The sequence below is a fragment of the Bombus pyrosoma genome, linkage group LG8 (genome assembly GCF_014825855.1).
Source record: "Bombus pyrosoma isolate SC7728 linkage group LG8, ASM1482585v1, whole genome shotgun sequence".
Taxonomy (NCBI): Eukaryota; Metazoa; Arthropoda; class Insecta; order Hymenoptera; family Apidae; genus Bombus; species Bombus pyrosoma.
In genome coordinates, this window is record NC_057777.1 from 3067510 (window position 1) to 3094743 (window position 27234).

At 32.7% G+C, this 27234-nt stretch overlaps 2 protein-coding genes across 17 annotated transcripts in view; one reads left to right on the forward strand and one right to left on the reverse strand.

Annotated features, from left to right (window-relative positions):
* Window positions 1-932: 932 nt before the first annotated feature.
* LOC122570042 (mitogen-activated protein kinase kinase kinase kinase 5) lies at window positions 933-16132 on the forward strand. Of its 9 annotated transcripts, none has more exons than XR_006317653.1 (22): window positions 933-1306; window positions 1383-1440; window positions 2070-2225; window positions 2353-2585; window positions 2652-2915; window positions 3006-3201; window positions 3270-3370; window positions 3462-3529; window positions 4064-4156; window positions 4983-5021; window positions 5819-5872; window positions 6608-6675; window positions 6942-7088; window positions 7303-7478; window positions 7578-7782; window positions 7852-8035; window positions 8102-8379; window positions 8456-8539; window positions 8610-8702; window positions 8788-8914; window positions 9055-15750; window positions 15952-16132. XR_006317653.1 is itself a non-coding variant. In XM_043731860.1 (21 exons), the coding sequence occupies exons 1-21, from the start codon at window positions 1196-1198 to the stop codon at window positions 9152-9154; spliced, it is 2835 nt and encodes a 944-aa protein (XP_043587795.1). In that variant the 5' UTR covers window positions 933-1195; the 3' UTR covers window positions 9155-16132. The 9 variants fall into 9 exon arrangements, 6 of the variants coding, with proteins under 6 accessions (XP_043587795.1, XP_043587796.1, XP_043587797.1 ...); XR_006317652.1 differs by having other exon boundaries at window positions 9055-9264; window positions 9371-16132; XR_006317654.1 differs by having other exon boundaries at window positions 9055-9264.
* A 95-nt stretch (window positions 16133-16227) lies between these two features.
* Window positions 16228-27234, reverse strand: part of LOC122570040 (pleckstrin homology domain-containing family G member 3) — a 100602-nt gene continuing 89595 nt past the window's right edge. For 5 of the 8 annotated variants that reach the window (XM_043731854.1, XM_043731853.1, XM_043731856.1 and 2 more), the window contains 11 exons: window positions 23581-24141; window positions 22169-22389; window positions 21980-22080; window positions 21798-21914; window positions 21544-21694; window positions 21134-21472; window positions 20961-21056; window positions 20726-20855; window positions 20484-20641; window positions 20300-20389; window positions 16228-20167 (listed from right to left, as the gene is read on the reverse strand). In XM_043731854.1, coding sequence (XP_043587789.1) covers window positions 17936-20167; window positions 20300-20389; window positions 20484-20641; window positions 20726-20855; window positions 20961-21056; window positions 21134-21472; window positions 21544-21694; window positions 21798-21914; window positions 21980-22080; window positions 22169-22389; window positions 23581-24141 — 4196 coding nt within the window. In that variant the 3' untranslated portion in view covers window positions 16228-17935. The remainder of the gene's footprint in view (window positions 20168-20299; window positions 20390-20483; window positions 20642-20725; window positions 20856-20960; window positions 21057-21133; window positions 21473-21543; window positions 21695-21797; window positions 21915-21979; window positions 22081-22168; window positions 22390-23580; window positions 24142-27234) is intronic. The other 3 variants (XR_006317651.1, XM_043731858.1, XM_043731859.1) reach the window with 3 other exon arrangements.

The window sequence follows — 27234 nt, forward strand, 5'->3', positions numbered from 1 at the left end:
AAAATGAGTTTTCCCCTATGGGAAAATACACTCCCTGCGTTTCTGAAGGAAGTGCTTTTCATGGCTATGAATGGAAGTACGTGCACGTATCCTTACAACAAAGTACACGCTACGTTTGACGTAGTTCTGCATTATTTATTAGTCTAGGGTATGTTTGAGTTATAGTTGAGCTATTTATTGATATTTTAAAAAAGAATAATTCAATTTATCTTTTGTTAGACTTATTCAAAAGTAAAGTTGATGTTGGACGCTCCTATATGTATGTATATAGTCATCATACGCACGCTTAAAGAATGTTGATTATCTATTTGTGATAACATTTGTCTCTGACGAATATCCCAATAGCATATTTCCAATCTTGCCTTAAATGATATATTAATCCATTTAGTAATTTTTAAACCTTATATTAGAGAAGAAAGCATTGTTTAGGTAGCTGATATCTATCGCTATCTAAAACTATTCATGATAGCGTTTATCTCTGACCTATGTTCCCAATATTATATCACCAATCTTGGTTTGAATAATATCTCTGGAGTCACTTATCATTTTCTGGAAACTTATATAATTCAATGATCACAGCATTACCTAGTTTGATTAGAAGTGAAATATTTATACAATTTTCGAACGATCTGTGTAATTTTGAGAAATGCAAATCAAGTTGAGGTATATTAACTCACCTGCACATAGTTTTATAAATTATAATTATCAATACATTCATAAAATTCCCAAAGACTAAAAATTATATATTATAATAAATATTTTGAAAAAGAAAAGAACATAAAAATATGAATAAGTAGAAAACGAGTTCTAATATGTTTCATTTTCAGGTATATAAAAATATCTCTATACGTGGAGAATTTTAAATTATAATTATTAGTAAACTCATAAAATTTTCAAAAACTCTAAAAATTGTATTATAATAAAGATTTCGAGAAAGAAAAAATGCAAAAGTATGAATTAGAAAAAAGGAGTTCAACGTGTTTCATTACGAGATACAAGATCGATTGATCGATATATCGCAGGAACCGCTTACCCAGTTGTGACTAACCTCAGAGCTGTTGTGAACAATGGCGACGTTTCGACGAAAGTGACATTCTGACGAACAAATGTGTTTTTACACTTTAGCGTTAATCTTCTTTTGTAGATATTAATTACGCTCGTTAGCTGGTAAACCGGCGGGGATACGTATTTTAGAATGGCTTTGAACGCAAACGCGTTGTCCAGTGACATAAGCCGAAGAAATCCACAGGATGAGTACGAGCTCATTCAGAGGATAGGCAGCGGAACGTACGGAGATGTTTACAAGGTTCGTACGCTCATGCATTTTTTATATTCGCCATTGAAAACGTTGTGTTTACATATTATTCAATTTTTTATCGCAGGCCAAAAGACTTTCCATGAATGACCTCGCTGCAATTAAGGTTATTAAGTTGGAACCAGGTATGTCCTTCCAGTTTTTTAAACTGTTTTTTCTAGCCACTCAAGTTTTAATTCACTAAAGATTTTCCAGAATTAACATTTATATGAGTGATAAATTGCATTCTTAATCTATTTCTATGATAAAGTAAAAGTTGATTAACTGGGATTTCAGACTGCTTCTTTATACTGCTTTTTGTAACCAAGTTACTATTAGTCAAACAATGATCTACATCTTGCACCATTCTTTTCAACTTTCCTTTTTGTGTATTTTTAACTTTTCAGTAAAGAATATATATTTGAGTAAAAGCTTGCAAGCTTATATCTTTATGTTTTTATAACAATATATAAAATGCTCATGAATATATATTAACATGTCTTTTCTCATTGATTGTATTTGTAAATTATATTTGTTAATTTATTCATGATTATTTATTTTATATCTATACACAAATAAAATACATTTTAATTTAATGTTTGATAATTTTAGTTTAATGTTAATGTTTGATTTAATGTTATTAATATGATGTTCCTTTAATGTACCATTTAAACTTTGTATCATATATTGAATGCTTTTATTGATAAATATAATAAGACTGCAAAGATATTATTATAAAAATTTATGTGATATGTATATTATTTAAATGTTTTAGGGGATGATTTTGCAATAATTCAACAAGAAATTTTAATGATGAAAGATTGCAGACATCCTAACATTATTGCCTATTATGGAAGTTACTTGAGAAGGGATAAATTATGGATTTGTATGGAATATTGTGGAGGTGGTTCCTTGCAGGATATATATCACAGTAGGTATTTTATTATCACCCTTCTGTAATGTTTTAATTTCTAATTAACATGTAAAAAGGAAGTATTTATGTTGGAAGCATATTCCTGGGATATGTTGAAGTATTAAAAAATATTTTAATATCATAGTAACTGGACCATTGTCAGAAATACAAATAGCATACATGTGTCGAGAAACTCTTTTGGGATTGGCTTATTTGCATAGCATGGGAAAAATGCATCGTGATATTAAAGGTGCCAATATATTACTGACTGAAGCTGGTGATGTTAAACTAGCTGACTTCGGTGTGTCAGCACAAATTACCGCAACTATTAACAAAAGAAAAAGCTTTATTGGCACTCCCTATTGGATGGCACCTGAGGTACCTTGATACTCTCAAATGCTTTTATAGAGACCTTTTAGAAGTTTACACTTTAAACTTCTGTAGGTTGCAGCTGTAGAAAGGAAGGGTGGTTATAATCAACTTTGTGATATTTGGGCTTGTGGTATTACTGCAATAGAATTAGCTGAATTGCAACCACCTATGTTTGATTTACATCCAATGAGAGCTCTTTTTCTCATGTCCAAATCTGGCTTTAAACCACCTACGTTAAAGGATCGTGACAAATGGAGTCCAACATTCCATAATTTTGTGAAAGTTGCTCTAACTAAAAATCCCAAAAAACGACCGACCGCCGAAAAATTACTGCAGGTTATTTTCTCCTTTAGAATATGTATAATATATATTGAAATCGTCCCCAAATTTTATGGAAAATATTTTGAATAGAAACTTTCGTTTCAGCACGCATTTTTTCAAGGAGAAATGAGTAAACGTTTAGCTCTAGAATTGTTGCAGAAAGTATCGAATCCTAGTCATATGTTCACCGATTTAGAAGCAGATGAAGATGGAGCTGTACCTAATGTTCCGCAGAGGATAGCATCGCGTCACACCGCGAGACCTAGACCAAAAAGTCCTATACCACAATTAGACACTGATGGTAAACACAAGTATATTTAAGTATATATTCTACCTTTTTTGCAAATACGAATTACATACGTGTTTCAGACCAAATTAATCTTGATGGAACATTACAAAGAGACGCGATTTCTCCTTCTGTGGATGCTACCCCATCTTGGGATATCATGGATATTATGAATAACGTTAAGGTGATTTCACACTTTATAAAAAATATTTTTCATATTTCCTATATTATATAATAAGATATTTAAAATAATATTTCTATGTTTAACTATTTAGTCTGTTCATAACTGTGATGTTCATCCGGATTGCGGTATCGGGTCAGCGTTTGAAGACGTACAGGAAAAGTAAGCATACTTAAAATAAATCTATTTAATTATGTAAATCGATATGTGGTCCTGGAAAATTCAGGGAGGGGATGCTTTAAGATCCTTCCACTAATATGGTAATTGCTGTTTTGATTTCCTGTCTTTTAAACAGGATAATAATTAACGATTACTATCTAATTAATTAAGATTTTATATAAATTTTAGTCTCGTTACATAGTTGAGAACTGTTTAAAGCAAAACAGCAATTTTGATCTAACAAAGGTCGAGATGCATATGGCACGTTTGCTTCTGCTTTGTATACAGCGCATCGACTATTAATGGTGACGAGCGAAAAGTAAATTTGTAAATTTAACGCTTCCAAAGATCTAACAACCCAATATTATTTTTTAAAGATACTTCAGATCTTTTTTTTAGCTTATTGCAATTATTTGCATAATTCTTATTCCTTGTGTCATGTAAAAAATTAATGGAAAAAATTTATGATGTTTTGATTGCCTTATATTAATGATTCTGTAGTCTTCCTAGACATGATATAGTTTATCTTTGTATCAGTACTGTTGCCGCTAACATTACAACAGATACAACAGATAGTAAAGAATCGCATCAAGGCAATACAGACACAGAGATATTTCATATGAGTTTAAGGTAATGAAATACAGGTAGTTTGGTGTGACGATATGATACAGTTTTGAATTGTTACCTAAGAAAATTTGACATTAATATTATTCCAGATATATAAATATGTTAATAAAACTACAAGCAAGATGGAATGACATTTTTTATTTAATTTAAAGTATATATATTATGATTTTTAAAGTAACTTGCATGCCATTTTAATTATTGATATAGAAAGTGACTAAAAATCTAAAGCATGAAGCTAGTGATTATAGATTTTTTCTTTATATATTTTTTTCCCTAGATACTATAGTTTATAAATAATTAATATTTTTGTTTATTTACATTCTACAAATGATTGATATTTTAAAATAATACATACTACATACAAAGTATGCATGTGATGATTGGTGTATAAAATAGTTTAAGTAGTGCATGATTGAAATGAAAGTTCAAAAAAGTCTTGATGTATTCACTAGTACTGTTACGTAAGTATTATTATCACACTTGTATATTTTATTTTTACATAAAGATCTTTTTGTCTTGTTAAATTTATTTCCATATCTTTCATAAAAAACATCATTCTAAAGACTGATATTTTGTATATGTTTCCATAATATTTTATGCATTCAGTAATTGATGAATGATGAATAGAAAATAATACGATTTAATGAGACACAATAAAATTTGGCATGTTTATATATATTTTATTCAAATTTGAAATTTATAATCTAATTGTTATTATTATATATCCTTATATTACGTCTGATCCTTATCCGAATTTCTCAGCTCATTTTAATTCTCATAGCTTTAATTTCTCTGATCAGTTTGTAATTTTAATAATTTCTCCCAACAGGAGTCTATTGCAGTACATTGATGAGGAGTTGTTGCTAAGGTATTGGCAGGTAACCCTTTTCCCTTGCACCTTGCACCTGGCACATATATCTCCTAATGCCTTGTATTAAAATCTTCTGGTTTTTCAGCAGCTTCTTACTAACTTATTAAGATTTACTTAACGATTTTTTGTTTAATATCTTTTCTTTTGCATTTTATTTGATGCATCAAAATTGATTAAAGCTATTTTGCATTATGCATTTCTTTGATTCTTCCTACTAGTCACCCTTTATATTTCCTGTACAACTTCCTATAGATATAAATGTAACTCAATACATGTATGTAAATATGGTAACTTTGGAGTCTATACTTTGAAAGTATGGCTCTTTAGCAATAGATGTTTTTAATGTTGTTTATTGCATGCAACTTCTTTCTTTCCTTTTTTTTTTTTTTTTTTTTTGTAGAATTAATTTTTACAACTGTTAACCATATTGGTGGTGGAAGTTTATATATCTGTTACAGAGAGATTAAGATGTTGAACATATGTTTCAACTATATTTTTGTAATTTAGTGATGATAAGGAATCAGCTGTGATAAAAGCAAATGAAATGGTATCTAATTAATTGGTTGTGCTAATAAGTGTTACTACATAATATGTCTTATTTATGATTAAACATAGTCATGTATATTATTTTGACCGAGAAACATTACCCATATATTCCCCATAAAATATAAGTGAATCACTTTATGTATAAAAAAGTTATTATATGAATACCTAGACAAAAAGTTCTACAGGATTAATAACAAAAAGAATGTGTAATCGTTTTATAGTATATGATTATAGTTTCATGTGTGCAGGGGGAATGCAATGTCGATGGTTGGTGGGCATTGCGACCAGCTATATTCCCTGCAGTAAGTAAACGATAAAATGTAATAGTAGGCTGTTTCATCTATTGGTTGTACATACAGTTCGGTTGTTTTTGTTACTTTTAGCTGAAAGTAATAATTGCGTTGTAATTAGTACAAATTGTTTATGATAATTGTTTAAGTTTAGTTTTAAATAATTCATTGATACATTTTATTTGTAACAATTACATAGGATGCTACAAAATTAAATGTACATAAAATTCATGGGAAGTCAGATATTTTAAAAAGAACCCATATATGATTTTGAAATAGTATTATTTTAAAATCTTTTCCCTAACGATTGATTTATTCATTGATAAACATTGTATTAATAAATTCAGTTGTACATTTGCTTAAACATATCATTTTTTCTAAGCACCAATTCTTATAAACACACTATATTCTTCCAAAAACACCTACCAGTGCTTATTAAATAATTACTAACAATCACTAAATATGATAACAAATGCTTTAATACTCCATGATTTTGTACATGTTGATTTTACCCTCTAACATTTTTTCATTGCATTTCCTCGATTTCATAAACAATGCTATGTTTATTTTAAATTCTTGACTAATTATTATTATTAATACATATTTCTCAATTATTATTTAAAGATTATTTATAATTTACTAACAACAAAGTAGCATTTGTTTTTAAAAAAGAAAATTTCTAATACACTTATCCTCATTGATATATAACATTTCTTAACAATTGCTGGTCTATTTATTCTTTTCCAGAGCTACCCTTCCTCTTGGAGAGTCATCAAATGATTGTGAAGTGCATTGTCCATATTACAATATGTCAGGTAAGCACATATTCCTGTAACTATTTTCTACTAAATTATGCAGTTATTTTATCAATATAAAATACTGCATGAGATTTTATATATATTAATCTTCGCTAATTATTTCTTATAAATCTGTAAAACTCAAGACCAATTAAATTAAAATAGCAAAAGTGTATTAGTTTCAACTTACACATCAAAGTAGTTTGATAGTATTAAGTGACTTGGAAATATTGAAAGTTGAAAAGTATCAAAACAATAGTATAAGAAGTAGATTTGTTGCTTAGGATCACAAGCAAGTCCCAGGCGCCACAGCTCTGTGGATGAGTTGTATGGTCTGGTGAACAGTGCTCAGTCCTTAGCTGCTGTCAATGGACAACGTCAACGATCCCTTTCTGACAGTGGTCCTAGAGAAGAATCTCTCCAATCAAATGGTAGAAAAGCACCCTAATTCTTAATTTAAAACTATAGATTACAATTTTTTTTCTAAGAGGACTCCTTAATGTGAATTTCTATAATTCTACCCCCACTTTCAACCTACATACTAGCATGCTTCTAAAATTTGTTTTTCTTTTTCTAAAATAATTATATTATCAATTTTAGTACATTAAAAATAGTTCGTTTAATCACTAAATCAATTTCTTGTAGGTCAAAATGAGATGCCAGATGAAGGAGACAGAGAAAGTATGAGCCCAGATTTATTATCTGATACTCCTCCTGTTCCTCCAAGAAGAAGGGACAGAAAACGCCATACACCTCCTAGACCGATCAGCAATGGATTGCCACCAACACCCAAGGTTCATATGGGTGCATGTTTCTCGAAGGTTAGTTCAGTCTATCTATCTATCTTTATCTTATTCCAATTAATCATAAAAAGTAATAATCTAATTTGTATCTGGAAAAATATTGGAATCTTTGTATAGGTATTTAATGGATGTCCGTTAAGAATACATTGTACCGCAAGCTGGATTCATCCAGATACGAGAGATCAGCATTTATTAATCGCGGCAGAGGAGGGGATTTATAATTTAAATTTAAATGAACTTCATGAAACTGCAATAGATCAATTGTATCCCAGACGTACGATTTGGATGTATGTCATTAAAGATGTTCTCATGTCTTTATCGGGTAAGATATTAATAATATAAGGTATCACTTCGTAATTATTATATACACAGTACTGATCTCAAATTGTAGGAAAAACTCCGCAATTGTATAGACACGATTTATTAGCGATGCAGAGCAAGCAGACTCACAGGTTTTCATTGCATATGAACAAAATATCTGAGAGATTAGTACCTAGGAAGTTTGCCCTAACTACTAAGGTACCAGACACAAAAGGCTGTACCAAGTGTTGTGTAGGAAGAAATCCATATAACGGGTAAGTGAATAAATATTATATTTTTTCTTTTATGTAATGCATTAATCAATAAAATATTTAACGCAGGTATAAATATTTATGTGGTGCAATGCCGACTGGAATATTTTTAATGCAGTGGTACGATCCTCTTAATAAGTTTATGCTGTTAAAGCATTTCGAGTGTACACTACCAACGCCGTTAAACGTATTTGAAATTATAATTACACCCGAAATGGAATACCCGATGGTGTGCGTGTCTGTGAAACAACCATATCAGCAAAATAAATTGAAGTTGGATTTAATTAATATGAACTCGGGGGCAAGTTGGTTTCACAGTGATGAATTGGAAGATATGGATGGTTCTGGTATATTTCTCTTTGTTATCCCGTACTAATTAAGTTTAAAAAGTATACTTGTTATTATTTTCTTCCATTTTTACAGCCACTGTGATACCAAGAAGGGAAAACCTTCATGTTATTAATGTTACACAGCTAGAGAAAAACGCAATATTAGTCTGTTATGATAGTAAGTAAAAAAGGATCCTTGTATAATATTGTTTGAAGATCTATAATTTATTTACACTTCCGTTTTATAGATGTAGTGAAAGTGGTAACGCTACAAGGAAAACCTAGGTCGACCAGGAAGCACATGTCAGAGTTACACTTTAACTTTCAAATTGAATCCATTAGTAAGTTTCTATTTCTTTAATTAGTAACGTTTTTACTCTGCTATATTTATAATAAATTTTTTCATAATCATTTTGTTGCTTTCAGTTTGCTTACCTGATAGTGTACTAGCATTCCACAAACATGGCATGCAAGGTAGAAGTTTCAAGAATGGCGAAGTTACGCAAGAAATCAGTGATCCGAGTAGGACGTACAGACTACTCGGGTCGGATAAGTATGTGTCTGTTGTACAGTAATAAATTTTTATACATTTTAAACTTAAATGTTTTAAAATTAAAAAGATTTGAAGGTTTAAAAATATAAGAATTAAACGTTTGGAAATGAAGTAATAAATTTTAATTTTTTTTTCGATAGAGTTGTGATGCTGGAGAGTCATTTGGTTCAATCAGGTACACTAACTGAATCCGAAGGCGCGGATTTGTATATACTTGCTGGACACGAAGCCAGTTACTAAATTATCTTCCAACTATAAATGTGCAGACATATAATGTATCGCAAGTGACTTGTGATTCCCACTAACTGAATGTAAAGTAAAATGTGACTCAGAGGCAGTGGTCGATGTTGGTAAGAGAATTGTTAATTATCCTGTTTTAAAGTGCATATGGATAAGATCAATGTACATTAATGTACACACATACAAACACGTCATTCGTCACTGTTGTCCATATAGTCATTGCTGCATAGACTGGTTATTTGCCGAGAGAAAAAAAGAAACTTTTTAACGAAGACGTATTTAGAATTAGTGGTCTTCGAGGTCTGTATGAAGATCACGATGGAACAGATTATTAGAAAGAAGCACGATATATTTAAAGTAATATGTAAATTTGCCCTTATGCCTGGCAAAATAAAGCTTATACCAATCGGAACTTCTCCCAAGAAACATGTGTGCGATCGCGAAATTGAATATTCCCGATCGACTTTTCTCGACATTCGTTATTATATTGTAAATGATAGACACAAAACTTGATTTTAAGCAATTTTTTCCATTTTTTAAATTCATCTTCTTATATTCATGGATCTTGAACAATGCGAACCGCGCATATATAACGATATTTACTTGTAGATACACGGATACTTATATTTTTAGAATAATTTTTAGATAATATAAAAGATCTTCACAATATTGGAAATAAATTAATTGTATAATCGTAAACATCTCGTCTAAACTTTGTACGAGCCATAGAAGATATTTGCCAAAGGTAGTTTAAGTAGATTAATATATTCGAACAAGTAAAACAGAAAGCAACAAAGACAACGATTTAAATACAAATTAATTATCGTATATAAAAGTATATCTATTAAACGTCAGTCCCAAATATATATTTTTCTTGCATGAATAGAGGAAAAAAGAAAAAAAGGACAAAATATAAAATTGAAACCCATATATTCGATACAATATAATGTCCTGTTCTTTTGTATAAGTTTTACTTTGGTAGGCATCGGGCCTTTGCATCAAAGTTATTTTAATAAGACATTGCGTTCATCAGTGTCTCTAATTTTGGATGATTGTACTATGAATATACAGTAGAAATTGCAAATAGTTTATGATGGGGCAATCATAAATTATTTATTTTAAGAAGTATATATGAAAATGGTCTTAATGATTAATTCATCTGAAACAATCATTTTTAATAGGTATCATAAACGATTTAAAATGTATGCACCATGGAATGCTTTATGTTGTATAATTAATTGTCAAGCTCTAATATCGATAATTAGAGATTTAAAAAAGGAATTAAGGTCGAAATTCCTGCTCCATAATTTTCTTCTGAAATATGGCTTTAGTGGGTATATATTATAAATATTCGAAACAATTTCTTCATATTGTACATGAATTCAAAGTTTAGGAGCACGGTGTGTCTATATATATTATATATAAATTTCAATTAACGTCGTACTTCTTCAAGATAATGGACATTAAGTGCATTTTGTGTGATGGGTATTAAGACTGGGAGAAACGCGATTTCTCATTTGCGAAAGACTTTCTTAACACTTGAAATGTGTATCCAGGAGGAAGAGTGCTGGATGAAATAGAGCTTAAGGATCAATGCAAATGTTAAACGCTGAGTATTTATTTCCGCTTCTTAAAATTAATTTTCGTTTAACATTTGAGATTTTTTTATATCATCTGATATATACAACATAATATTTTACAAATATGTAAAATTTGATTTGCATCAGTGATTTAATTAATATTAGTATCAGTTGATACCATGTGATATTTCTATGGTGTCTTTGTACGATAAATACAGATATGAGTAACGTAGTCTGTATTTGTAATGATCAATTACTTAAAATATTCAGAACAATATAATTATTATTTATTTATAGATTAGTAGACATTTTATTTGCATTCGAGATTATTTTTAATGATATTCAATTAGTTCTTTTTTCGGCATATAGTAGCATAAAATAAATGTTTAAACGACCAATTTAAATGCATCTTTTTACGAGTAGAAAATTTTACATCTTTGCACGTAATAAATAATATTAAATAAAAGACAAATTAGAATTAAAAAATTTATTCTTGTTCTTTCCAAAATTTAAGTTTCTAAGTATTGCACGTTAAATATTAAAAAAGAAAACAGAAAAGAAAATCAATTTAAAGACTGCAATTTGCACGTTGCAGAGAATAATAGATCTCACTTCAAGCGTTATTTTAAAACTTATAGTTTTTATGAAAAAGCTTATAAAAAAAAATGGTCAGTTATTAGTAATATTTAAACAAATAAAATATTTCATGATAAAGATTTTAGTAATTACTATTGCTTATTGCAAATTTAAGTAGTTAAATAAAATTAAAGTATTGAAAAAAAATTATGAATACTTTTTACATAGTTTAAATTTTATTAGAATAGTGATTTATATTTTAGTATTTTAGTATTATTATCACAGAATATAATACTATTTATATTGAATATAATTTGGCCAGGTATGCTAATAAAATAATGTAATAAGGTCATTAAGAATCGATTATCCGATAAAATGAAATATTTTAAAAAATACTTAAATTCAACAATGTCTTTTAAATGCCATTTAGTAGATTTTGCGAATATCTGGCACTTTTCCATCCATGTCGATAGCTTGCAAACCAAAGTAATTGATTTGCAGTGGCAAGAATGAAATGTAAATTGAGCTAGCAAGGATTGACAGAGTAAAATTATCTTGGAAATGTTGAAATATTTTGGTATTTTATATGAAGATTCGCTGTGTAAATAGAAAGTAGGATTACTAAAGAAAGTATTATGCTATGAAAAATTTACTATAATAGTGTCATTATAGTAAATAATATCTGACTGCTTATTGTTTGTGGTAAATAATTATGTTATATGAATGTTGTATCTATTGCTAGCAGCATAAGTGGTGTAATTAAATTTTTATCACAAATTTAATTCTCTAATTTGAGAAATATTCTTTCAGCTATTAGATTTTTTCTTACAGTATTTTATTATAATTTAAAAAAGACAAAACATGTAGATCATATGGTTGTAAAGTACCAACATTTATACCACTTATGTTAAGACAAGATTGAACACTGATTTAATACTGATTTATCACAAGATGCAGCAAAATTGTGCTTGAAACATTTTATGCTGACAGTCTATTAAATGGAAAGAATTGAAACGATCATGTGTTCAAAGTATGTCCAGGATAGTTCACTTTACCATTTTAAATATCACTCTTGTCTTGCATATTATCTTTAGATATCAATTTCTACATATTTATTCAAATGTTCCATTCCAAATATAATAAAGTCTATGAAATAGAATTTATTCGTTCATCATAAAGCTCTTGTATGCATGCACATAGTGCACAAAGTGATAATTAATTACTTTTTAAGTCTTATTGTTAAATGTAGTGTCACATTTGAATGCTGAATTGAAGATGATTCTTAATATCTGCAATATTAATAAGTTTTTTAAGAGAATATATATAGACATAGCTTTAAAGACAAGAGAGATGTTTTTTCAGGGAATAAGATTAAGCAGGTCAATGCGTCAGTATATTTACACGTTTGTGTCAGCAGTTTAGTATGCAATTACAATCAGTGCTTGAGCAATCAAATGTGAAATTGTTTAATCAAATTGTATAACAACATGATGGAGAAGTCTAGTAGGGTGTTATTCATGTAAATTGGTAGGACTTGTAAAGGAAAGGTATATAAAGCAATGTCTTCCTTGTATTTGCTATTAAGCATGTACCATTAGGAGATATTGAGTGCTTGCAATGTCGGGATTTAAATGAAACTTTTGTATATTATCTAATATTTCAATTATGCTTGTTGTTTCATTCAAGTTATTAATCATTTTTCATCTCTGTTATTTAATAGATAAATGTTCATAACATTCTTTTATATAGATTTGTAAGCATTCGAATGCTTCTTGTTAAAAAGATTGTTTCAGTATATCTTTTAAATTGTACAGTACACATTTTGTTCATGTAATTAGTATGTTCTCATGTTTTAAAGATAATTTTGGGGCAAATGTATAATGGTGTGATATAGATTACTAGAATCAATGAAAGATAACAAATCTATATGCTTTCTAGGCATTCAAGAATGTATGTACATTACATGTATAAAGATATTGGGTTGGCAACTAAGTGATTGCGGGTATTGTCATTACCACCTAATGATAAAATCCGCAATCACTTAGTTACCAACCCAATACACTACTAATTTTTTATACACGTATGTTCTTTTGATTTCATTGATGTGTAAACATTATTGCGTGCAGATTCCACATAAGGAAAAGATTGAATTTTTATTTCAATAATGTCGTAAATAATGACACTGCAATGTTACCTGGCAAACTTTTATATTATTGTAAAGACAATAATTTCATTCATGGCATCAAATATGTAGTGCGAAACGCATATACAAGAACACTGACTAAATGCAACAACATTTACACTAACTAAACAGTGAAAAAGAGTATTAGGAAAAAAAAGAGAAAAATAATTATAAATACTTTATGGCAGACCAACTATTAGGAAACAAAAATTTAGGATCAAGAAGAAAACATAAAAATTCAGAAACATGTTATACATGCAGATTTTACATATCCACGTTCTACTTATGACCACGAAATTTTAGATTCTTCAGGAGTATTTCTGTTGAATGTAGTGCATAGCTGAAAATATTTAATTTTTATTGAATCTTCGTGTATATGTATGCTGTGTGTAAATTGAGCATTATGAAATGGCAACAGTTGATTTCATGAAAAAGATCTGTATCTTCTATATTAATATTTTTTATGGAATCAACAATATTTCTGCTGTTCAATTCACACACAATGTAGATTTCTATAGCAGTAGGACAAATAGTACAGCGATAACATGTACCTGTCCATATTGACCAGATCAATGGCTTTGCCTCTATTTACGATTGAAGAATATAAAATTATCTGAAAGAATTACAAGATTATATTTACAACTGTACAGAAAACAAACATTTGTTGTATGTCTTGTAATCTCTCAGATCTTATATTCTATACAATTTCTATTATTTTCTAATAACAATAATATTATAATTAATCCTGAGAGTGACATGAATAAAATCACAATCATTTAGTTATTTTATAATTTATTTCTTAATGTAACAAAGGAATGTTCTTGAGCTTGAAAAATTATTTCTATTGTCTTTATTACTCTTTACGTATAAACAATGCTGGATTAATTCGGAGAAATTGCAAAATCACTCTTGGGATTCATAGATCATGGATTTTTACAGGTGCTCTTCCACGATATCAGTAAGTTATGGTATCAAAATTGATTTGGTTCTTTGTTCAGCTATGTATTATGTTTTCTATTAACAATGCGTGTAAGCAAAAAAGAAAGGAATATTTTAAGAGGCAAGTTGGTGTTGTAAGAATGACGATACGACTTAGGGAGAATGAGACAAAAGAAAAAAGAGAGATATATATAAATATAAATATATAAATATATATATTTAATAAAAATGCTCTTCGGAGAAGAAATGTAAGTTCAAAGAAGTATAAGGATTAGCGTGAATAACGATGTTGTCGAGATTTCGTTAGCTTGCGCTGTTTCGTGGGAGAAAAGGAAAGGAAGAAACTATAAGAATTGTCAATACTGTCAATAGCGCATTATTAACCAAAGCTTTAGCTGCGAATAGAGACGATGATTTAATGAGAATATTCTTGCAAGCGAAATCGTAGGAAGAGAATGTGTCGTTGTCGCATAAATGAATTTTTGTAGATTTAAGTAGCATCTCCATGAGATGCTGTATTATAGAAAAGCAAAAGAAAAAGAGATAACGATCTCGTTAAGTTTCTTTCGTTCGTTTGCAGCAGCGTTTTCCAATGCTTCTTACGAAAAAGACTTTTCATAATAATTAGACTGTGGATTTTTATGCAACTATGGGATATTCGATAATGTAAAAATGCTCAGAACACACATAATAAATATCTTTTTGGGTTCTACTTTTTCAGTTGTGACCACAAAAATTTGAATTTGCGTAAACATCCTCAGCCTAATAATGACGTCGTATTCGTGTTTCACGGAACTCCTAAATTTTATATAAAACATATGATTGGTGTTTTCATTATTTTTTATATTATATAAATAAATTATACATTAAAGGAGTTCCTAAAAAGTTCTAATTGGAAAACACTGATGTCTTCACCTTTTTGATGCAGCAGAAAGTTGCACGATCGGTCTCCATTATCCAAATCAGTGTTGTCCTCGAACAAAGCTTCTTGTATTGTTTTATCTTTGCTGGAGTATCGCTTGAAATAAAGAGATTAACGAACAAAAATTCAAAGTTGAAGGGAATATTCCGGGAATAGTAGCGGGAATATTCAAAGTTAACGTCAGTAGATGGCACTCCAGTAGTATAACAGAGACAAGATGGGGGAAGTCCCTTAATCTGTGAAGCTTAACATTGGACAACATTGATTTCAGTAATTAGCATACGATAATCCTGTAATTAAACGGAAATGGATGACTCGAGGCGATTTTTATGTCGAAAGGATCGTATTTAACGCACTACTTTCCCTTGTATCGTTATACAAGATGCTTTCTTGTTAGGTAAACGAAATAACGAATCTTAATTTATTCTTTATATTTATATTTGTAACCTCAACACTAACGGAGATTTGAAAGAAGAAAATTCTTCTAAATAGAGAAAAACTCTCATTCGAGATAATACTAAACAATTAAATGTATTATATAGTTACTACAGTTGTATATAATGTGTATAATGAACGATCATTTCTTTTTCTTTTTCAGTTCACTGAGCTTTCTATCTTTTAGTCATTTTTCTTTCTTCTTCCTGTATTTTTTATACACGTGCAGTATTGCAAAGCTAATTTATGAACATTATGTATCATTTACTCTCGTATCTGTAAACATGACTAGCCGAAACTTCTTGTAAATAGACATTTCTCGTAATAAAACCTACCTGAAGTAATCAGGACCTGATCTTCGAATTCACCTTCGGATCCTTCTTGCGAAGTATTTCAATGTGAAAGTATGACAATGATTTTGAATAATGGAAACGAAAACTGACAATAATCAAGTTGATTTATTGCAAAGATACTAGATCATTCGCATAGTGCGATTGCAAATAAATCATAATCTCATTTGCATCATGAGTTCATTATTGTCTAATCTTAAGTCTCTGATGGGCGGGCAAATGGGTATAAATCCAAAGTTATTGGTTTTACAGAGAAGCACTTGTAATTAGACTGCGAATTTTTATGCATTTATAAAAAATTTGAAAGTACAAAATTACACAAAATACCCGTAATATGAAATAATAATAGGTTTTATTGGGACTATAAGCAAAAAACAGCAATAGGGAATATATTAGAATATTTTGTTTTGCCCAAACTTTGACTTATACTCTTTTACCCATCCACCAGAGAAATATACTTCGGGTTTCTCCAATTTTCTTCTTTTAACTGTAATTAAACTTAACCCGTTAGGTTCTGCGAATAAATAAAAAATAAGAAGTGACTTCCCTCTTTGTTCAAACGAACACGTTTATTGTTGAAAAATAAAATAATCATTTCTGAATCCTAACGAGTTAATTTGCAAGTACATCGACGCTTAAAATATTCAGTCGACATGTATAACGATTTACAATAGTCTGACTAACGACATTAAAATATGAAAAAATTTGTCCTTGTAAAAATTTATATAACAATACAGGGTGGCTATACAATTTTCGATATTCAACTCTTTATTGTATCAATTTACTTATATGGTGATCGATGTTTCACTAGAAAATACATGTTATTAAAATATTTAAATTACCAAAGAATATAACAGCTTCCTCCACGAAAAGGCTTTTCAAAAATAATTTTCTCTGATTACCCTGTATTATTAACATAACATTTAAATTTATATATGACACGGATTAAATATGACATACGATATTTTGAAAAAGTATCACTTATTTACGTTTTGTTCTTTTTACCGCTAGTTTACACGATACGACAACTTGTTCGGCAGTATTTGTTTCAATGTTGTACAATACACTTCAACACTAGAACTTCATGTTTGCGCGGGAAATAGTTTACATAAAGCACAAATAGAATAAACATAAACGTAACATGTACATAATAATAATATTTTTTTAAAATCTTGATCGGACATAAATGTTAATATTAAAAACTAAAGAAACAAAATGTGTCCACAGTAATTCATTATGTACATACTATGTCTTTCATTGAAGTATCCGAGTTTTATCTAGACCAATATTACTCTTTATTTATTCTGTTTCCACTTCATTTTCAATCTTTCTTCCTCTCTTCCATTGTACTAATAAAATATAATCTCAAAGATAATTGTACTTGATAGATCACTCAAAAATAAACTGACTCTTCATCATCCAAACGAGTATTATTGATTTCTAGATAATAACTACTTAATCCTTTCAAGATATATAATACTTCTTGAAATATTTAAATTAGACTGCGGATATCCATGCAAATTCATATTTTTATGAATATAATTTAGAAAATGGACTATATTTTGGACATTTTGTATCAGTTTGCATACTATGTTAAAAATAGAAATTTTCCATAAACGCATAAGCATCCACAGTGTAATTATTACATTTTTTTATCAAGTATGTGAAGACAAAAAAAAAATGAAGAATATTCCAATATATAAATTAAAATGAGCTAATCTCAAAAGGATTAATATTGGCAAACGTGAAATTCCTGTGTTTAAGGCTACGAGATTTGTACACTTTCATTGGCATAAATTACGTTTCAATGTGACCCTGCAACTGACCCACTATCTTCCTTACCCAACCTGCTTGGCTCTGTCCCGCCGACACATCGTCGTTCTCTTCACCACTGTTTGACGAGCAGTTGCTCTGCAAACTGTTCTTAGAACAATGATACGTTCCATTTTCAGACACAGGAGATCTCACCGGAATTTTACAGTCCAATTCTTGCTGTCCCTTTAAAAAAACCGACTTAACCTTCAAATAATCGGGTTTCTGAGCCACGTTAGGTTTGCATTTCGTCGCTGCAACGTTGTGTCCTGAGGGATTTACCGCTGTGATAGACTCTGTTTTCTTCTTCGCTGGTACCGGTGGCGCCACTTTGCTCTTAAATGGCGGGCAATCTTCGGGAGGCTGACTCGATTGTGGCCTGGCCACCAGAACCTCTTCGATATCGCTAAATATTGCACTATCCCGGAACGCGTCGTCAACATCCGCATCTACGTAGTTCTCAATCGTCTCGAATGATCTTTCATAGAAACTATCCGTTTCACTTTCTCGGTTCTCTATACTTTCTTCATCATCTTTCTTCTCTTCCTTGGTCTGTGATTGACTATTCGCCTGCTGAAATCGTTTGCTTTCGAAAAATAGTACACTTGGATCCGCATAGTCAGACTGAGCGATCCGAGCACCTAAACTCGAGCTTCCCTGTTTGTAATAAACCGAAGGGATTCTCAGATCCGAAACCCCCCTCGCTGTGCATCCTACAAGCTCTTCCACATCCGAAGAGGTTTCCCTCGAATGCTTCATTTTGCTCTTCTTCTTTAACTTACCTGTACTCAAAGAACGGAAATACTTGGTCCTCTCCAATTCTTCGCTACACTCTAGAGTCTCTGTGCTCATGGTGTTCCTCAGACCTTGAAGACGATTGCCAGCTTTAGAAAGGACGTTCTTGAATATGGTGCTCCCACTCGTGTTTGCCCTATAGATTTTATGATCAGGATGTATGTTCGTGGTGGTGGATGATATATGAATCTCTGAATAAGCGTCTGTCAATGTATCGTCCAATGAACAAAAGAATGTCGATGTGGATGTTGAAACGGAAGTCGGAAATTTGGCAATTCTTCCTTCTGGCTGACATGTAGAGGCGTACCTTTCCATGTCCTCCAAGTTAATCTCTGCTGGCTTGTCTGAAGCTATGGTAAATGGTCTCTCGCTCATAGGTTTGCCATCCCTCTGTAAGAACCGTGACTTTGTAACGTTCTGATTAGAATTAGGGTGAATTTGGAAGCTACGTGGAAGAGAACCACACTTTTGGGGTGATGTTGGCAACCCTTCGCATAGTTTGGTTAACCAGACTGCCGGACGAGTCGGACTGTCATTTCCATCCAAGCTCTTCTCTTCTTGCAGACCTTCCCACACGTGTTGCAGGTTATCATAGTTTCCAAAACCTTTGTTAGGCTCGGTAATCTCTTGGTTAACTTCAGTTGTACATTCGCCATTTTCAGTCGTTCCTTTGTCGCTTTCTACAATTTGAATTTCATTTTCCTTCGTAGCTTGTGGTTGGGTTGCTTCTTCGTTCCTCGATGTTGAATTTTCTCTTATCCTAAGCGCAGTCTTGATAACCTTACTCTCTGTCACGATACTCTGTTTCTTGAACGCTTCAAACAACGCTTTCTTCTCTTGTACAAGGTTAATCTTGTTTTTCGAATTACTGTCCACTGATTTATTATTTTCAGTTTTGTTTAAATTATCATACAGCAACTGTAGCGTAGGTTGATGATCACGGGAAGAAGATAACGAGTTCCAAGTATTATTCGTTTTAATGAACCGCTCTCGATGACCTGACCTATTACGCGATATCCTGTTGTTAACCGAATTGTCTGCGATATAGTTCGTATTTTCTGAGTCACTGTCATCAGACGTGTCAGCAGATATACGTTTATTGAAACGTTGCTGCTGTCTGACGTTGATTATGCTATTCGTCCGCTGCTTCTCTAGGAGCTTTTGGAATTCCTGGTTTTGCATGAGAATATGACCAACTATTTCCTCGACTGTTTGCGCTTGAGTCTGCTGTTCATTGTTCTCTTTGGTTTCAGGTGGTGGAGAGTTCGTGTGCTTGTCGTTCTCGATAATCGCGCACTCGGTCTCAACGGTGGCAGATCCCGTATCACCCGTATCTTCTTTTTGTTCTTCGTCAGACTGGTTAAGGCACACATAAGATTGAAAACCTGGCTCTGATTTCCTCCTCCAACCGGTAAAGCGATCCTAAACACAATAGTAAATATTTTTCACGTGTCATATGATCAGTCATACTTTGATACAAAAGCACAATAATGATTTTTTAAATTTCTGAGCATAACCTCTAAATTAAAGAAAATTATTTACAGTTTTAAGTACCTTGACTTTTGATCCGCGTCCGTCTGAAGTTTTAAATCCTTGTTCATTAGAATCCTCGTTTTGATTTTTCCGTGGCGATGCTGGAGAATCCTATTAAAATATTAGAAAACCAATTAAGTTAAGTATAATTGGAAGACATGAAGTTGGAGAATGTTGTACAGAGAACATCAGAAGCCGTACGTACCTCAGTTGTAGTCTCAGACCTTCTGCCACCTTTCTTGAATTTTTGTCTAAGTCCTGTCTCAGATCTCCGTCTTTCTTTCTCCTGTTTTCGTTTCTCTAGATACTCTGGAGGTGCAGAATGCTGCTTCTTCGCCGATCCTCTATCTGCCAAAGCGTCGTCTGCATAACAGTTTTATTATTGTTATACAATTAACGTTCAGTTCAGTAGGAGAAAAGTATTCGCAATTTAATGTATAGTCCTACCCTCTGGTTGCGTCTGGCCAAGTTGCAAGACCAATTGTCTCGCATGCGAAGGTATAACCGCGTTATAATTCTCCAAAATTACCCTTTTTATTTGTAAAGTCCATTCTCTTTTCTGTTCCAAGTTTCGTGCCTGATTATAATAAATATTATATATAAAATATACCAGTCTAATGTTAAATTAATATTGAATTTAATGTAAAGATTATAGTTATCAATATACAAATGGTTATATTACCTGAAGAGTATACTGTAATCTGGGATTATCGAAAGGAATCACGTGGAAACTAAGTGGTTCGCCTGGTATGCTCTCAATAAGCATTAAATTCGAACACTGCCAATATAAAATAGTAAGGCATTAGTAAATAAGTTTCATTGTACAGAAAGGGAAATAGTAGAATAGATACATACCATAATGTGAGCTTTGTAGACTAGAAGCCCATCCTCCTTTTTCTTAGTGAGTAAAAGCATGCGATCAAATAAGAAAGCATGCCTAGGAGCTTTGGCCCCCCGCATTCTGAATCTTCCTTCTGCTACCAGTTCCCCACTAGTCGTTAAATCTGGACCAGGCCAGCCGTACAAGAGGGACTGGATCTCTTGAACACGCACTGCGTGCTCGTGCCTTCGTTTCATTGCATTTATGTGCTTTGCAATGTCAGTCATAGCAGCCAGTGCCGCCTCAATTGCCTTGCTACCTTCAGTCTCATTTTCTCTTACCTCGCAGTCTGCTGCATACTCTTTTGACAAATTCTGTAAATAATAGATCATAAGACTACATTGTTTTTCTTTTATGTAGTGATAAAATTGAAGATACAATTTACCTCCAGAAGTAAGTGGTACTTGAGGATCCTTTGAACAGGTTTCAAAAGAAAGGATCCAAGAGGTAATGCATGACCTAGGGCTGCTTGTCTTTCTCGGAACGCGTGTGCAGTCTTTTCTTGACTCATGAGGTCGGTCAGAACGGAAACTGTGCTGAAATGAACTGTATTAATACCAAGCTACAGTTAAGAGATATAAAAGTATAGCAAGTATCAAGTAGCATTTATTTCTACCAGATTATCCTGCTATATCTTACCTTGGATAATTGGTACAATATTCTGTATACACTTTAAATCCTGACTTGTGCTTTATGAATGTGTTTGCCACACAAACTGGATCCAGACCACATTCCTCTATCTCTTTCAGGAACTCTCTGAAATCAAATTATGTTACAAATAATTCCAACCTTTTTATGATATACATAAGAAATTACTTTACCTGTTGAACTCGAAGATATCCTCAATATTACTAAATAAGTTACTCAGCTGCATTTGATCCACAAACGATGCCGAATCGTTTCTCCAAAATATAAGGTAACCCTTAAAATAACAAAAAATAACGAAATAAGTTTCATAATTTGATAGATGGTATTGATGAGAGGTAATGCAGCTACATCTAAATGTTTACCTGGATGACTTGTCGCAGATGTTCCACGTATATCGCCTCGGTGTCGACTATCTCAAGGAGCACCCTTTCCATAGGATTCCTATGGGGGTCGCAATAACGCGGCCTGTGGCACAGGGGATTGAAAGGATCCTCCTCTCCGCTATTTCTTCTTTGATCACTTCCATCATCTCCTATTCGACAGTTGGCCTCCGAAACTGTCACCACTCCGCTATCCCCAGAACCTGTTCCCAACATTTTATCATTCATTAAGTAGATTTATTAAAACTCTTAACAAATTCTATATAGATTGCAGTTTAATTGAATCGTCTTACACACTAACAGATTGATCTATAAAAATTGCTATCTATCCAAAGGATCCTAAATTCTCCAGTTTAATTTTGATCTAACTAACCAAGAAACTACTTCATCAGACTTCATTAAGTTCTCTATCAAGATTAAAGCTAATGCAAGTGCTTATCCTCGCTACGGCAGAAACATTCCTTTCTTCCAAACTGGTTCTAAGTGTCAAACGACTTCCATTAAAACGAAAGTGAAAAAACTGTGTGCTCGAAAGAACATTTTTTAACGTGTAACGTGTTATCAGACTGTTGTTTGATCGTCGAAACGCACACGTTTCCTTGCGATTCCAGGCCGTGGCAACGGTTTCCCTTAACGATGACCACGGAATGCCGAGAGAGAAGTTTATTGCCACTGCCGCTATCATTACTGTCATTGCCGTTGATTACGCTACAGCCGTGGAGAAAGTCGAAGGCCTTGAAATCTCTTTCGACCAATACATCTAGGAACGGATTTCTAAGGTATTTTTCAAACTTTTTAAACCTCGACGCTATACGTTAATTTATTATCGTGTGTTGTACAACTTTACAAAGCCATTCTCCTCTAATAAATCAAGGCGCAAAGAAAGGAGTGTTGAAAGAAAATCTAAAATGATCTATAGAGGTACATCGATTGACGCACTGCTGCTGCTTGATGATGATAATTTTGTTTGGCTTTTGATATCTTTCTCAAGAAGAATTACAGCAATACTGTTGACATTGTATACTCGGAGGAAAGGTGTAAGAAGGAGGTAGAAAGAAGGTGTATGAACTAGGACTATATTGGAGATTATTTTATGATGGAAAAAGTGTCATCGGTGAAGATAAGAATATTCCTGACTGACGAGGAACATTAAATGTTTATCAACTGGTTTTAGTGCTTCAAATAATCTCAAATTGGTTCTCTGGTACAAGAATTATGACTGTCCTCCTAATCATCAACTGTTGTTTTTAGGTCTAAACGTAAAGGAAATACTTTTTCTTTCTCCTTAAAGAAACTCGCTAGAAGACTCTCCAAACAGATCATTCAACACCAGCAATCTTCTTCAAACCTTCTTCTACTTTCACCAACTTCGCGAAAGCCCTCTGAACCCTCACCTTGAGAGCTGGCGCAAGTGTCTGCCAGCGATTCGACCGACGCCAAATAAGGATTGATGGTGCACTGGTTGCCCTGGTTACTGCACCCGCTGGAGGAGGTACTCGAGCTTCCAGAGGACGCAACGGAGCTTCCAGAAAGCGGTCTTGCAGCGTTTCTGCATCGTCTGTTGTACCTAAGTGGCGTGAGACCGTTGCTTTCGCGTCTATATGATTTCTTCTCTATCGTACACTCGCTTCTATTCTCTTGTTGGCTGTTCTCCAGGGTTTGTAGCGCGTCGTTCTCTTTCTCAGGCGTAACGTCATCAGCCACGACTATGTTCACCACGGTGTTCTCTGACGTTGGATGCTCGGCCATAGCGTCATCCGGTTGAGGTTTGGATAATTCAGGATGGAACTGGCCGAATATGGAGCCTCGATGGGATACCAGACTCAAACGTTTCTGTAGTGCCGCTGGTATGTTGCAGGCAGGCGGAAGTACCACGTGGTCGGTGTAGCCATTGCCCCGGCGAGCTAACTCGTCGAACATCCCCAACAGCTGGGGCACCAGATCCGTACTTGTTCCTGGAACACGAAGAGATGGAAGTTAGGCAAGCTGATCATGGTAGAAGTCGTGGAATATTTTTTATATGTGATATATGATACGAATGTAATTTTAGGTAACTTGTGGAATTGAGTAAGCAGAAAGTCGAAAGTAGGTAACAGTTCTGTAAGATTCTGTCCGAGATTGGAAGATTACTTAATTCTCCAAAGCAGCGGTTCTCAATCACCGTGTTCGCGTACCTTCGATGGTATGGCATTTTTTAATCTTTTCATTCGACGATTCGTTCGCTCCTTAATTTTGGTCTCAACGGTGCAGGTTTACGCGAAGATTACAAATTTCTGCTCAAAGGATAAAAACAACAACTCGGTAGGTAAATTGATCGACTCTGTTTTATGAGAATTTGAAGTTTAGTTATTAATTGTTTAATTTTGCCATCAGAATACGTCATTTACTATTTAATTCTCCATAAATTGTACAATTAAACTTGACGGAATTGATCAACTTAGCTTCTGCGTGGCTCGAACGTTTGTTCGCAGAAATATGTGTATTGAATATATATGTCTATTTTCTAGGGTTCCCTAGATGAATAGGATTCCCTAGAGTTCCATTAAAATCAGTGCTCGCTAAGGTTACAGAGAGTGTAACACTGCAAGAGGATTGAAAAGAAACATTGAACATTCTTTCCCCAAAAAATCTTTGCCAATGCAATTTTCGATTTTCCTACTAATATTTCAACAATTTTTCTTCTTACAGTCGCATAAAATTCAAATTGAAGAATTACGCCTAATTTCGAAAAATATTCCCAAAAAATATCATAGAGAGAGTTTCAAAAGATACTTCGATCTTTATCGATATTGCCAAATATTATTAGCAACTAAATATCGTTATTATCATTTCAAAATATGATTTACCCTAAAAAATCCCTAGATATACTATTCTAACCTCCACCTAAGGCATCGAAATCTTGTTACCAATATCTGCACTCGATCATTCGGGTTAGAAAACAGTTTCGTTTCGGCTATCTTCCACTCGAGACACGATAAGATCGGAAGAAAGCTAGAGAATCGACTTCACTAGGCTCTTTATCGCATCCAGACGGTCCGATTTCGCACGTGCAACGGGGAATTTCGTTTATTGCGAATATGGTGTGTCTGGCAAGGCAGAAAGCTCGTGCTTTTACTTCGAGCGAAGCATAACAATATCGCATAAACAAACGTGCAGCCCTGATGGTTTCCAATTCCCCACGAGTCTGACGTGAATCAACGTGGTCCGATGAACTTGTATCGCGCGCGGTTTTTGCATTTCGCGCGCGCTGAAATTCTATAGGGTGATCCAAGGAGAAAGTTCTCAGGCGAAAGTCGCAGCCAATTTTTTAAGTTTTCTTTAACAGTAATATCAGATCTTTCCTTCTTCTTCCGCGCAAGAAACTGAGTTACAATTTAAAAAAATTTTTTTTAATTATTATTATTTAATCAAGATTCGAGATTTTTTCATCGATCGCTGGTTTAGCGAATCGAAAACAATCTCAGATTCTTTTTCTTCTTTCATACAGGAAACTGAGGCAAATTAAAAAGATAATCGCGTGCACACGAGTATATCTTATGTTCATTTTTATTTATTTATTTTTTTATTTAATTAAGATTTGAGATTGTTTCATTGATTGCTAGCTTAATAAATTAGGGGAAATTTTTATATCACTGAATATATTTTTTTACAATTTAGTAATTAGTAATCTCTTCCCTGTTTTTCTTCTTTCTTAAATTTGATAATTAATGAACATCGTTCTTATACTTCTTTTATGGTTTCTTGATCGAAGAACTATTTCGACAAATTTCTTCGTTTTCTATAATTCACTAAATAGTATTTTTCCTGCAATTCGTCGATTCACGAACGTTTCTTTACGACACGATGATTGGCAAACATCTCTTGTAACGTAACAATTAATGTGCTTCTTTTTATGGCACCGCTATTAGCGAATATTTTTATTTTAATTAGCTTAGCTCAGCTTTCCACTTGGGGATAATTAACTCAGTTTCCACGTTTATGTAGGAAAAAGTTGCAACGGTAATGATCCGAGCAAGATATACGGAGCCCTCGGTGCAAGAGCCAGTGCAGAGGAAGTTATTCTTTCAGAATTTGCAGCTGTGTCGAGCATAAATGCAAACACGGCTCGTAAAGAACGTGCAAAGAAAGCAAACCGTATTTTTCCACCGTGGGATTTATCGATGGGCCAATTTGCTTGCCGGACATTTGCGTCCAAACAAGAAAGTAAAACATTTGTTGCAAATATTCCCAACTTACCTTTTCTCTCGTAAAATCTTTCGCTAACTTATTGCAGCGATACATTCCTTTTCCTCGATTATAACTTTAATAAAAATTCTCAATTATTTTCTACTCGTACAATATTCCAGCTTGAATATATTTCACGACTGATCATCGATACTTTTATTCGATGTTCTCTATAAAACATAAAATTCCTAAAATATCTAAGAACGTTTAAATTATAGTCCGACACATTTACTTCATCTTCATGAAAACTCGAAATCCTTTCATCTCTACGCTTTCTTCGAACAGAAGTTTGAGATTTCGAATTTCTTCAAACTTTGCTCACCGATCTAATTACACCGTCTTGAGAATATCGCTCGATCTCAATTATTAATATTTCCAATATTCCCTATAACACTGATAATTGTCAAAATTCCTGTGCCATAATGCAAAACGTTTAAGATATCCTATCGTCGGAGACGTTTAGTCAATCTTTAAAAATTTCTTCGCTGATGTAAATATTCCACCATGAACATACTTCTCGATCAATTTATTGATACTTCGAACGACACTAACAATTGCCAAAATCGCCAAAAGTCCCTAGACTATAATCCAAGGCACTCGTCGTATAGCATTCTCGAATATACCTAGTCGATGCTTGAAACTGAAATACTCGACCCTAAAAATATACCTATCTCGATCAGTTGATCTTATTAATGCTTGCAGTGTTTGCTCACCGCGCTAACAACTGCCAAAATCCTGGAAATCCCCAAACACTTGGCGTATCGTATCTTCAAAGTGATTTAGTCGATCTTGAAACATTGTATTTTTTAATATTTCATATGGAA